Source organism: Necator americanus, chromosome X, assembly GCF_031761385.1.
Source record: "Necator americanus strain Aroian chromosome X, whole genome shotgun sequence".
Classification (NCBI taxonomy): domain Eukaryota; kingdom Metazoa; phylum Nematoda; class Chromadorea; order Rhabditida; family Ancylostomatidae; genus Necator; species Necator americanus.
In genome coordinates, this window is record NC_087376.1 from 19,873,178 (window position 1) to 19,886,969 (window position 13,792).

General features: G+C 41.8%; 3 protein-coding genes across 4 annotated transcripts; 2 read left to right on the top strand and 1 right to left on the bottom strand.

Annotated features, from left to right (window-relative positions):
• Window positions 1–6,478: 6,478 nt before the first annotated feature.
• Window positions 6,479–9,194, bottom strand: RB195_024268 (uncharacterized protein; the record flags this gene model as incomplete). 2 transcript variants are annotated; one of them, XM_064211977.1, is made up of 2 exons in its annotated part: window positions 6,479–6,735; window positions 9,044–9,194. In XM_064211977.1, 2 exons carry the CDS (start codon window positions 9,192–9,194, stop codon window positions 6,479–6,481), a joined length of 408 nt encoding a protein of 135 aa, XP_064067858.1. The 2 variants fall into 2 exon arrangements, with proteins under 2 accessions (XP_064067858.1, XP_064067859.1); XM_064211978.1 differs by lacking the exon at window positions 9,044–9,194 and adding an exon at window positions 7,020–7,128.
• Window positions 9,195–12,158: 2,964 nt separating this feature from the next.
• Window positions 12,159–12,614, top strand: RB195_024269 (uncharacterized protein; the record flags this gene model as incomplete). Its single annotated transcript, XM_064211979.1, has 2 exons — window positions 12,159–12,212; window positions 12,270–12,614. The coding sequence occupies 2 exons, from the start codon at window positions 12,159–12,161 to the stop codon at window positions 12,612–12,614; spliced, it is 399 nt and encodes a 132-aa protein (XP_064067860.1).
• Window positions 12,615–12,900: 286 nt separating this feature from the next.
• On the top strand, window positions 12,901–13,506 carry RB195_024270 (uncharacterized protein; the record flags this gene model as incomplete). The annotated part of the gene is made up of 1 exon (XM_064211980.1): window positions 12,901–13,506. One exon carries the CDS (start codon window positions 12,901–12,903, stop codon window positions 13,504–13,506), a length of 606 nt encoding a protein of 201 aa, XP_064067861.1.
• Window positions 13,507–13,792: the final 286 nt, after the last annotated feature.

Sequence of the window (13,792 nt, forward strand, 5' to 3'; positions counted from 1 at the left end):
AAGCGACAGTCAGTTCACAATAGATTCTACGATAGGCAATGCGTGTCGAAATGTTGCGTAGTTTGTCCATTCGGTAAGGCTGGTGATTGCACGAACATCGGAGTTATTTACCAAATAGAATACCTAACGTGCAACACCATTTATATTGGAGAAACTGGAAGGATGCTGAACGTGCGTATCAAGGAACATTTGGCTGGTAAAAGGCGAGGGAGTTCGATGACACCGTTAGGGCGCCACAAAAATGATAAGCATGATGGAAATGAGTTTGAAATGAAATGTACGATATTAGCGCACGAGAAAGAAATATCTGCTAGGAAGGCATTTGAAGCATTCCGGATTTCCGTCAGGAATCCGTTCATGAATAGCAAAAATGAGTGCTTATCAATTACCAATGACTTGTTGCCGTTCGTAACACTCTGTGAGCTATATGATTGCCCCATATGCAGTTCTTTAACGTTATCCAGACACCAGTACATAAGGATACCGCACAGTGCGTAGATCTCATTCGCCTTGGTGACAATCTTTAAGAACGCGATGGTTTACCAACTTTTGCGTGTACTTGGAACAATGTCGAGGGTTGGCGAGGAGAGAGGAGGAGTTTGATGGGATATGCATAGTATCAAAGAAAGAACCATTTTCAGGCCTTTGAAAAAGACGAGTTTGACGAAACGTCAGGCCAATAAAAAGTTTCACCTAAACCTCGTTGGCAAAACAAGAAAACATTAAAAAGATAGTAAAGTGGAAATAACTTCCGAAAGAGTGAGCAACCTACTTAGGTGATTTGACTGAAACAGGATGAAATCGATGAAAGGATTCAGTGTACATGTCCCGCTCTTTATGCATGCATGTATGCAAGGGAGGATGCACAACATAACCTTGCCTTAACCCTGAGTACCTGTATCCCCCAAGGTATCGGTATCGCTGGTGTCTTTACGGCAAAGAAATTTTTCTTTGCAACATGTACCAGACCAATTTTTCCTAATTAAATTCCATTCAACTTGTTTAAGCCTTTTCAATAGAGCGTGACATAACTGCAGTGGCAAAGGAACTAAAATCCAGGCCGCAGATGAGAACTTTGGAACAAATTATCGCCCTCTAATGTACTCAACTAGGTGAGCATGATGCATCATCGGCAGGAGAGAGAGAAGGTAAAGAGCATGTATTGCAGCGTACTAGTCGTTTTCGCTCAGTTAAACTCATTCAGCGCTAACTGTAATACATTGTGAAGTTTTATACTGGAATGCCAAAGAAATCTCAAGACTATTTACACTTTTCATTGTTCACCTGTAATCTCCGTGTTAGATGTTTCCATAACAAGTGTTACCTTCTCCTATTAGAACATAGGCCGACTGAATTCTCTACAACCACGAAAGATCCTCGAAGCTGTCGTTCGCGCTGATAGCAACAAAGATTAGTTGTGGAGTTTTGTGCACTTTTGAAAAATATGGAACTGAAGTAGAAATAAAAAGGAAGATAGCGAACAGCAACTAGGTACAACTCCCAACTTCATTTATTTTCGTCATTGAACCACTTAGGACGATTCTATCGCAGGGAAATGTAGGAACTACTGTTAAGGTGCAGTGAATAAAAATACTTGTTTAAGAATAGCCAGCACGAGAAACAAAGGCATTAAGCTATTGGACTGTACAACTTGTGGAGACCTATGTTCAACAAAAGTAGCTAAAGGAAGAAGTTCGTGTCAATTTGTCTTAGCTGAGAGTTTCAATTTCAGGCAACTCTTGTTGAAAGGACACCGACTGTTCGCTTTTCACCACTTAGGAAAACGGTTCGTGATGAAGGCGAATGTATATCATGTTTATGACAGCAACGTGGTGTATTTGGAGAATTAGAACATGGTAACAACATAGAGTCAAGATGCAGAGCGGGACTGGGACGTAAATTTCATCCTCAAATAATCCACTTCATCCTCATTTTTAAATCTGATGCGATTCTGAATTGCTGTTGAAAACATCCCAAAAGGATTGTTCTAAGCAGTACATTTATAAATAATCAAACTGATTGGAGAAACAAGGAGTCTAGCCACCGGCTGTTGTCTTCAACTTTAAAAACAAATAAACTTCAGTTGAGAAAAAGTATATCATTTTTAGCTCAGAAAATGTGATACTAGACTTCTTTGGTGCTTATTTATATAGCCTATAAAGTTTAAATGTCGTAATAAGCTGCAGTTAAAACAAAGAATGAATGAAACTAACTAAGTCTAATGCATGATTTACTCCATATTTGTTCACTAGGAACTTTCAAGAGGAATCTGTGTAGGAAATTAAGTTGGACAGCAGATGGAATGACAGCTCTTGCCGGCGTACTCAAATAGCTTCGCTCAGTGCCGAATTGAATTTGCAGCAAGAGTCGAGTAATCAAAACTTTTTACTCTGTGCTCTCACTCCACTTTGCTGATAGGAGAGAGTCTCCCGGCACATTCCGATCGAGAAGTAGTAGCACAGTTCTGTTGGGACAGTAGGAGATAGTTTGGATAGTCTATCAAACTGATCGAGAGAATTAGACGACCGCATGTGAAGTGCGAAGAATTTTTCAACTCAATGTTGTTTACTTAGACAATGTAGTGATCGGCTTCTCACGAAATAATCTATGACTGCAATGATTGCGTCAGTCAATTATACTAGCTGGTTATTCCACTTCGCATGAATAATCAATCAGATCACACTTTTATTTGTACTCTTGCCTTTGGACGTTTGGTAGGAGAAGATTCGTTTGTCAGTGAGGATGAAAAGAAGCACGGGTCATGAAATCATGGCGAAGTTGTTATCGTTGTGGCCAAAATAGTAATAAAACAGAAATTGTTTTAAAAAACCATTTTTTGTGTAAGTTATGCCAAGCCCTCGCTGAATATCCACGGTACAAACTGAACGCAGACAAAAATAAATCCCAGCTGTTTCTTGTCGGAGATATCATTTGAAAGTAAGTTTATCTCCTGTTGTGAAAGGTCATGTGGCGGTGTTACCACTGAGATCTTGTAAATTATCGAAAGAGTCTGGCTTGTGTGGCACTTTCAGGATTTTTTTTTTTGTTTAAGAGAGAATTAGTTACCTTTCCTGCGAAGGGTGACTTTTGCAGCCGTACGCGGTTACATAGATATTCGCTGTGGTGTGCCGTCCGTGAGCCTATCCTCTTCACTCTTTTGGTACAGCTCCCATAGAGTCGAGCCATAGAATTCCATAGAACGCTTTGTCTTACCTGAACTGTCTGTCAACGCCGTCTTCAGATCTTCTTTCACCATTTCCGTTTAAAGCTTTCTTTTGCGATCAGATAGACTTTTCTGGTTTGAGTATGGGAACACCCTGAAGACAATTTAACCAAGGCTATCTGACGATCTCCATATAATGTGAACAACGAGGCGAAGAAGGTTCTCTGTGACTATTTTAAAAGACACTGCAAGATGATTACGTTTCGCCTGTGTCTTATCCGGCATATCCATTTCCGCGCAAAATTCTCCGATATGATATGCCGTTGTCTAAAAATAGTTGGGTTGCTTTCCAAACAGCTTCCACCTATTGCAATCGAGTTTTTCGATCTTCGTAATGGTATTGTCCATGTTTTCAATCTGTATATCATGAAAGGGCAAATTGAATAGGTGGACTCACAGTTTGACTTCGTTGACGGTAGAAATGGATTAGAGGCATTTCGCTAGAGGATTGATTCCGAATCAACATTCATATGTCGTTGGTGAATACCCGTAGTTGGCGTCATTTTTGAGCATGCAGTCCATGTCCAGGCAACTGATCCAAAAATTCATATAATCCGTCCACTCCGATTTCAATAAGAGATCTAGAGACAATTCACATTTCCTTACATTTTTCAGAGAGGTGGCATAATCCGTTGGTTCCATTGAGTTTACATAAGCGTTCGGTACGTTGCAGCTTACATAGCGTTCGGTAGCTGCAGTGCACAAAACGAATGCTAACTACGTCGTTTACATATTCGAGAATGAGCCAAAGTCTTCCTTATGGACACTCTTCCTTATGGACCTTTCAGCAGGACACTATTCAACTGTCCCTGTGTTTAGTGTAATCAATATCATCGAAGGACGGGAAAGGTTCTGCCATAGTCTCTTGTCTTATTCCGGTTATCACAACCGACGATGAAGTATATTCCGATGATGCACAGAACAATGGCGTAGTAGTCGTTCTCCGATTCAAAAAAAGGAGAAATGCTGACATTTTCAGCGCCACAGAAACAGCCCAAACAAATTTATTCACAGGTACACTAGGTCCACATCCACGTGAAGTCCTCATGACATGCTTTCGTTTAAAATAAGTCGTTAACAGACCTAATACAGATAGACTTTCAACTTGAGTCCGTTGATTCGATGATAATCAATTACGTTACAAGTCAATGTAAGGTTCACAAACCTTCTGAAATGAAGTCGAACGGATGGATTCCGCGCATCTCCATAGAGAGTGATCAACACCCTTTATCCTTTAGTATTTCAGGGCGAGGCACGTTGAAAATAAAAGGTTTCAAAAGGTGTCGAATGCCACTTTGAAGTCCAGGAATGCTAACTGCATAGACCTCGAGTGCCGCTGGCAGAATCCCATCATTCTCTTGACAATAAACACCTAGTCAATCGTAGATCGATCAGGACGGAAACTAGTTTGTCCATCACGGATGGTTTTTTTTGAAATGTCTGATGAGATATGATCAGGCGATAGGAGCTTTAAAGCCCTATACATTACACACAGGAATAATATTCTTGGAAATTCTTCGGTTCTGTAATGGATAAGTTTTTGCGGAGTGGAATTATTATGACGAGTTTCCACAAATCAGAAAGTCATACGTTGATGGATATTGAACGGATGATCTTTGCCATCTCACAAATACCAGACAGAGAAAGAGATCTCAGCATTTCTCCACTGAGTCCACCGTCTTTCCATTACTCATCTTTTGGATGCAGACCAAAACTTCCGGCTCGCTCGATGGTTCCTTTGACCGTGGTGTACGTTGATTGTTGGACGTGCTCGAGTTCAAGTACAGATGTCTCTTGCCAATTCAGCAAGACGTTGAAATGTTTCGTATGAATTTGCGGGGTTGCATCCCTGACAACAACTCCGTTAGCAGTGTGGAGGACAGAAGAACACCTCTTCTTGCTGGGGTGCGGGACAAGAGGTACCCATGAAAATCGGCTGACCGCTCCTGTTCTCCCTTCAGCACCGCGCTCCTCCGCGTAATTACGGCTGCCGCTCCACCAGCTAGATATTCTCCACGACCGCCTGAGATCACCTACACCCCGCCTCCCTATTGCTCTCTATCCACCACTTCGCCGCGCGCGACGTTCGCGCCGCGGCGAAGCGGTGGATAGTGCGAATTTTGAAGGGAGGGTTAGTGAAAAACGAATTGCCGCAACGAATTCTGAAGTACGGATATAGTAAACTAGGCGCATGTTATTGGGAATAAAAGAGAAGGAGTAGATCTTTCTATTCAATGTAAATTCACATAAGTAAAAATTGTTTCGAAAGATACTACAGGGAAAAGAATTACATGCTTATATTTTCACACATCTCATAATTTGACACATTTCATGCCCTAACTCTTCTATATAAACTAGCAGTGCATAAGTATGTGTTTGTCACGATTCCATTAAACGAATTCGTGTTCAACTTTCAAGTGTAGCAGCAATAGTAACAACAACTTTATGCGCTTATTACTTCGTATACATTCTTTAAACTCCTTTCTACACTTTACCTTTTCAAAATTTTACTTAGATATAATGTTTATATAGAGCGCATGTCAAATACTTCAATACTTGCTTGTACGTTTTATACAGTTTTCTATAATAGAACTTTGTGTGGCTCTTCAAACTTCTTTCAACAGCGTTTTATCGCTTCATTTCTATCTATTCTCTGCATAAAATCAATATGACAGGTTAGGTGTATTAGTGGCGAACAGAGACCTTTGTATCCTCGAGATATACCTTTAGGTACAGTGTATGTCTGCGAGGCATTATTCGCGCCTCGTTAATCGTTGGACGCCAGTTTTATCCAGCTAGGTAGGCGAAAAGAAATCCTTAGAAAGCGAAAAAAAGTAAAGAAGATAGCATAAAAGCGATCAGTGGGACATTTTTTGAAACATCTCTTGCATTCCCAGAAAGGAATGAGTGTTTTCCACCTAACAAGTCAAAACAGGATAATTTCGTTTTCACTCGCATTTCTAAATGGCATATCACTTATACAAACCTATTTCATTCTTTTCTTCTTTTATATTAACTTACAAGCACACTTTATGTAGACCTTCGCACAACATCTAATGCCAGGAACTTTCCTTTCCGTTCGATTTTGAAAATTACGTTGCAGCTGACAATGCAAATTCTTTTCCAGACGCTCTTGTTGAAATTACCAATAACGTGGGCGATACATGTAGAATTGAACGAGGAGCTTGTCTCCGCAGATACAGAGGCAAATTTGTCTCTAGTCGTCATGACCGGAAGCGTTTTCTTTGCAGAGTTCTAACGCTCCTCCATTTCGGCTGTACTATCAATATCAATCGACGTTAGTTGGCCAAATTTCATTCTATATTCCACATCTTTCAGACGTGCCATGTTAAGCTTCGGTTGATATGAAACTCCTCTACTTCCTTTCTGGAACCAAGTGATTAAGCTGAGAAGAACTGGGGTGTGGTCGGACTCGAATGCGACATCCGAAACAGCTCTGGGCTTTCGGATGAGGTATTTTGTTTCTTGTGTGAACGTGATCGGCTTGGAGTCTAAAAGTTGTCATTTTTAGGCGTTAAGGAGGCTGAATCCCGTCTCATAGGCCGATGGCTTCAATAAGTCCTCTTGAATGTGGCTGTATTGATGAGGTTCGTCTGATCACTAAAGTCTACCAGACAATGACTTTTTTTAAATTACAATCATAAAAAGCGTTCTTGTGGAGTTTACAGTGGTTCTCCTAGGTGTGCGACTACTTGCAGCTCATTGCTTGAGTCTCCTGCGATACCGTGGTCGTGCAAAGGACGCATTTCGACGACTTAGATCCAAATTTCCTCACCGGGTTGCTGTAGTCGTGCCACACAGCTATCGGATATTCTTCTCATCAGCGTCGCCACAATAGATAGAGCAGGGCACCTGGTGCGATGTGGACTATTTGCAAATAGCATAGTGTTCTGGAGAGAGCGGCTTGTTGGAGCACAGTCAACGAGGAGTGGCAGCTCAATTTCACGGAACGGATGCTTGTTGGCAAAGATTAGATACCTCATTTAAGCATGTGACCAACGAAGGAACGGGTTCTGAAAGTGAGCCGGATGAAAGTACCATTTTGCAATTTCTGGCAAACATGCGCCATATAAAAAGGCATGTTACATAGCTCTTACGTTCCCAAACTCATAGTTAGATGCCAGACTGCTTTTTTATGAAAACAAGGCCACAATGTGCAGGTAATAACCAAAGTTGTATGCGAGGCCTCAAGAAAGCCACAGCCAAAAAAGGATACGGAACCCGAATAGATGCGTGAATGAAGGTAATCTGACCATTTAGAAATCCATCAGAAATTGGCCTGCATTTCCACGTCGGCAATTCTTTTGCAATTGATAGGTGCTGCACTTAAAGTGTGTTATGACTGAAAGAGTTAGTTGCCGTGAATTATTTGGTCAAAAGCTTGGTCCGTATTTGTATACGTGTGTCTGTCTGTGTGTCACGAAAATACTCCATAAAGATGAAAACTTTGCACCGGTGAGAACCGAGCAAGCGTCATCGACCTAATAGGGCAGCATGGTGCCACTTGGCTCCAATTTTACAAAACAGTGGAAGTCATTAGCTTTTAAATTATATAGATGTATTCGATGCTTTTGTATAGTGGATTCACAAATCACAAACTTATGAAATTCTCTTTAATGTTCATTTCTTTATTTTCTAGGTACTTGTTATAGAAGTTTTTAAACAAGGAGTATCTTTTCCTTGCAGACCTCAAAAAAACTGCCAAAAAAAATTGTGAGTTATGATTTTTCTCCAGCCATTATCATTAAGAACGACTTTTTTTCCGCAGTTTTACTGATGCAACATATTTAAGAATAACAATTACGGGTCTAAACTTCCTTGCAGAGAAAACATGCTATGATGTTCAAGATTGTAAATTGAACACGGCAAGAAAAGAGAAAATTCGATATGTATTTCTGTTATAAGCCTAATACCCGCATTAGATCAAATCCTTGCTTTCTTTGTTTGAATGTTTTCATATTTTTCAGTATTTCTACAAAGAGTTCTCTTTTACCGCTGATGATCTTTTCTACATGAATTATGTTTACTACTCCGAGTCGTGTGTGTTTTTGTTGGCTTTTCGTTAAGAATTGCAAAGTTTCCAATGCTTTCGTTCTTCCATGTGTTTTCCCGCTGAGTTTAGAGTGAGATCCTAAACGTGTTTTTGCCCCGATATAGTGAGGCCGGGTAAGAAGGATAATTCACATAGAAAAGATCATCAGCAGTAAATGAGAACTATATATACGAATACTGAAAAATATGGAAACATTCAAATAAAGAGGGCAAAGATTTGACCTAATGCGAGTGTTAGACTTATAACAAATATTCGTATTATACTCCTTTTTTCTTGCCGTGTTTAAGTCAAGCACTTAAAAATCATAGCATGTTTTCTCTGCAACGAAACTTAGAAGCGTAACCGTTATTCATAAATATGTTACATCAGCAAAACTGCGAAAAAAAAAAGTCGTTGATATTGACCTTGGCTTGAGAAAAATCATAATTCACAATTTTCGGTAGTTTTTTTTTCTGGAGTTCCGCAAGGAAAAGACACTGTTGAAAACTTCTAAAAGAAATATTTAGAAAATAAAGAAATAAAAATAAAAAATAAAAAATGAATTGTGATTTGTGAATTATACAAAGACATTCAATTCATCTGTACAATTTAAGAGCTAATCACTTGTAAAATTGGAGGTGAACATGCTCTTAAATATTTATATGCTTTCTTTAATACATGACTAAAAATAACCTGTCCTATCACAATCAGTTTGGCAATCAGGCATCATCAATCATGTTTCCCAAACATTGCGAAATATAGCTCACATGACATGTTGATGTCATGACGCATTTCGTCGGTGGCGAAATTTAACAGGAAGGGTTCTGCCACCGCCCCTTGTCTTACTCCAGTTACCACTTCAAACGGTGTTGTACATCCTGTTGGTGTTCGAACTGCAGCAGTTGTTCCTTGATTCATGTCATGAATAGACGAACGAAATTTCCTGGTTTTCTTTTTGCGTGAAGCGCGTTGAGAAGACAGCTCCCATGGGAAGATTCGAAAGCTCGAACTTCGAAGTCCAAAAAGTCTAACTGCACTATCCTGACGATGAATTCCTGGTCAGTCGTAGATCGGCCATGACGAAAGCCAGCTTGCTCGTATTGCGTTGGTTCTTCGCGATGTTAGGATAATCTGCTAAAAAAAAACCCTGTACATCACACACAGCAAAAACGATTCCTCGGTAGCTCCTGGGGTCCGTGAAAGCAAGTACGTTTGCGTCGGAAGCAGCCATTAAAGATCTAATGATTCAAACTAGGAAGATTAAGTACGACGTCATCGGACTTACAGAGACAAGACGATGCCACCCACTGAACATCGTTTATGATATTGGAGAAAAACTGCTCTTAAGAACAGGTGACAGCAGAGGAGTTTGTGCAGTTAGTGTCTTTTTCAACAAATATGGGAAAACACCGACTCCTCAGAACAACTCACGACTCGAATCGAACGTTTGCGGTTGAGAATATGTGGTCCAACGCAAGCTTTGACTATCTTCGTCGCTCACTCTCCAACATCAAACTACAAATTCTTTTATGAACCGAGAGAAGTTCTATAGACAAGACCATACTTTTTACAATGTCATTGTTGGTGATTTCAACACCAAAATTGGCCCGAGAAGAATGCCTGAGGAACTTCACATCGGGGCCCACCGCCTACAGTGGAACAGAGAAGCATAGAGGCCTTCCGAGTTCACCATGACGGCTAAGACCGTCCATAGTAACTCGCAGTTTCAGAAGCCCACCTCTCTATGCTGGATGTGGGAGTCACCAGATGGAGGGTGCCATAATGAAGTTGACCGCATTGTTGTCAGTAAAAGTTTTTACCTGACGGATGTCGCTGTACTGCCAAAGTTCTATACGGGATTGAACCATCGTCTTCTTCGAGGAAGATTTTCTATCGCACGGAGAGGATAGAAAGCCACGAAGTTCACAAAGCGAACACCCACAACCATCATCGACTGGGACCTCTTCGTTTTATGTGTCGGTTTTTGGGAAGATTCCGTCATGGACAACGATGGAAAACCACCAAGAGACGATTTTCTCCGAAAAAAAAAACTCATAGAAGCATCATGAGAGTAGAAGATGCCGCTGTGTTTCACCTTCATCGACTCAAAATAGGTCTTCGATTCAGTTAAAACTGAAGCGGTCATAGAGGTCTTGGACAACGAAGGCGTTTCTACTCCATACCTAAGGACATTTCGTGAGTTGTATAGGAACTTCAAAGTTATCCCATTATGCAATGATGTTACAATCGACGTGAGGAGTTCGTCAGCGTCACGACAAAACCTCAGCTAAAACATTTTCGTGTGCCGAGGATTGAAAGGGGATAACATGGGAGCGAAAGTTGACGGTCGACATTAACACCATCTTCGTTTCGCTGAAGACATCGTCCTGATAACTCCAAGCATCAATCACGTGGGAGTCAACCGATGGAGGGTACCTTAATGAAATTGACCACATCATCGTCAGTAAAAGGTTTTGCCTGACGGATGTCGCTGTTGTGCCAAAATTCCACACGAGATCGGACAATCACCACCTCCGAGGAAGATTTTTCTTTACACGAAAAGAAGATAAAACCAGGAATTTCAGAAAGAGATGTCCCAACACTATCGTTGACTGGAAACTTTTCGCTACGTTAGCCGGGTTTTGGAACGGTTCTGCAATGAACATCAACGACGAGGAATACGATCGGCTCGGTGAACCTCCACGACTGCACGAGGGAGGCTTAGAGTTCTGAAACTACCAAGAAACGCCCGTCTCCGGAAACTGTAGAGCTGATACGCCACTGTTGAGCTGCACGAGTTTTAGGCAACCGAAAACTCACGTCCGAGCTCGCAAGGCTTTGCAGAGAGGCGACAAAAGAAAACCTCAAAGAGGACACCAGAAGGGTTAGCAAAAGCCGCAGAGGCGGAACAGTTCCCAGACTTCGCCAATCACAAGCTGAAAATGACTTCTCTCCGGAACCCAAATGGAACAACAAATGCATCGAGAAGGGGAATAGAAAAAATCCATGTTTTCCGCTCTCATCTCTTCTACAGCCATGTCTACTCTACTTCCCTCTTCACCATCTGAGAGAAGACGGACATGTCATTCCGAAATCCGTCCAAAATTGGACATGCTGTCGTATCATTAAGAAATCGCACGGGACTCGCTCCTGACAGGATAAGATCTGAACATTTGAAGAATCTTCCGCAAGTTCCTATCAACAGTTTGGCAAGTCTCTTTACAGGTTACATGTCGGAATGCAGGATTGATAAAGAGTGGAAGACCAGCAACGTTACGTTGTTGTATAAGAAGGGAGATCCATCGACATGACATCGATTGACATCGGCGAATCTGCTTACTATCTGTCATCTACAAGCTCTTTACAGAAGTAATCTCAAGCAGGATTGAGAGAACATTAGATAGGGAAGATGCGAGCAAGCGGGGCTTCGAGAAGGATCCAGCACGATAGACCACATACACAACATTTCAAAACATAGAAGTATCGCGAGACCAAAAGATGCCGTTGTGTCTCAAATTCATCGACTTGAAGAAAGCCTTCGATTCAGTTAAGATTGAAGCGGTCCTAGAGGTCTTGGACAACCAAGCAGGGTCAACCGTGTGATGGAACTTTCCTATCGGGGTAGAGGAAAGGGTCGCGTAAGGAGTGGTTGCAGGGGAAGGGGTTGCAACAAAGAGCATGCGGTGAGTAGTAGTGAATGATTACCGGAACAAAATTTTACGCAGTATTAGATAATTACATACATTACAAAATACTATATCAAATAATATTAAATGGTTACATACATCGCAAAATATTATTATTAAGTTCCAGGCGAAGGACAGTAAAGTGGAAGCATCAACATTTTGTTTTGAAAATGTATAACGCGTTGACAATGTAACAATGGGACCTCTTAGGTTCGATACCGGGCTGAGTCAAATTATTGCAAAAGAGTTGGTTTCTTGAAACCAGTTCTAAAAAGTGAAGACGTTAATTTTACGACGTAGTTTACAGCAGTTCAAGAGTGGATTTATTAGAAATTACTGGCTAGCGTTTCTGGACTTTGAAGCCGCGTTCGGCTCTCCTCACCGAGGCCGTCTTCTCAACGCGCTTCGCGCCGATGGAGTACCAGGAAAGTTCGTTCGCTTGCTTGATGACATGAATCAACGAACAACTGCTGCAGTTCGAACACCAGCCGGATGTACAACACCGTTTGAAGTGGTAACTGGAGTAAGACAAGGGGCGGTGGCAGGACCCTTCCTGTTCAATTTCGCCATCGACGACGTTACGCGAAGAACAGTCGACCAGTGTCCTGTCATTCTAGCACTATCAGGACGCCCCTTGGCTGATCTCGAGTAGGCCGACGATGTTGTTATATTCGCGGAGAGCAGTACGAAACTTCAACACGTTGTCAACCTTGTATCGAAGCTGGCTGCAGCCTATGGACTACGTCTACGCCCTGAAAATGCAAGCAGATGTGGATCTCTTCGAGACCTCGAACGGGAATCAGAGTGGACGGACAACCAATAGAACTCGTCGATGAGTTCTGTTACCTGGGCTGTATGCTGAAGAACAACGGCAGCTACGAGAGAGATGTTCAGCAAAGATGCGCTAAGGCCACTTCTGCATTTAACTCCTTAACGAAATGTCTGTGGTCGACCCCATCACCAACGAAGTCAAGCTGCGAGTCTACCAATCCGCAATTCGCTCCATCATGATGTACCGATCGGAGACGTGGGCAGCACCATCAACGGTTATGGAGAGGCTTGACTGCACGGAACGAAAGCTGCTCAGGCAGCTACTTGACTACTTTTGGCCTAGGGTATGCCACAGTGAGAATCTTTACGCAGAAATTGATGTGGTATACCGACGGATGACACGTGGAAGACACCAACATCTTTCACCACCATCGAAAGTGGCTAAAGTAAATCGTCTTCGCTTCTTTGGTCATATATTAAGGAGACCAGCAGATCGCCTTGTCCAACGAGTTCTGAAGAGTTCGTCGGGTTCGAGCTGGAAGAAGCCACGTGGCCAAAAACGGAAGTTCTGGACTGAGGTGGTAAAAGAGGACCTGAGGACACTCGGCGTGGATAGGCAGTTCAGGCGAGACGTATGGTTTCGCAGAACATGGAATAGCGACGAATGGATTGATTCTGTGCAAGCTCTCGCAGAAGATCGAGAAGGTCGGGCAGAGCTGTGTTTAAGGACGGCACACCGTGTCGAAGATGCGGGTAATCGTGTCAGGCGATGACATCAGCTCGCCGATTAAGTCAAAACTGGTTACAAAAGCTCAGATTCAATTCACATTGTTAGGTCTGGGAGATCGCGAATAACAGTTCTGGCAGTTTTTCAAAGTAGAAGGTTTCTCCAAAAAATAGTCATTTCGTTGTTTTTCCCACTTTCTAGTCTTTTTGAAATTTTGATGGGACAGAATTTAAAATTTCCGATTTTTTTGGATTTCTCCCATCTAAATTTCAAAAATCAGACGATCACGAAAGGAACAATTTTACACATAGGAGTTCGAATGTTCTCTTGTC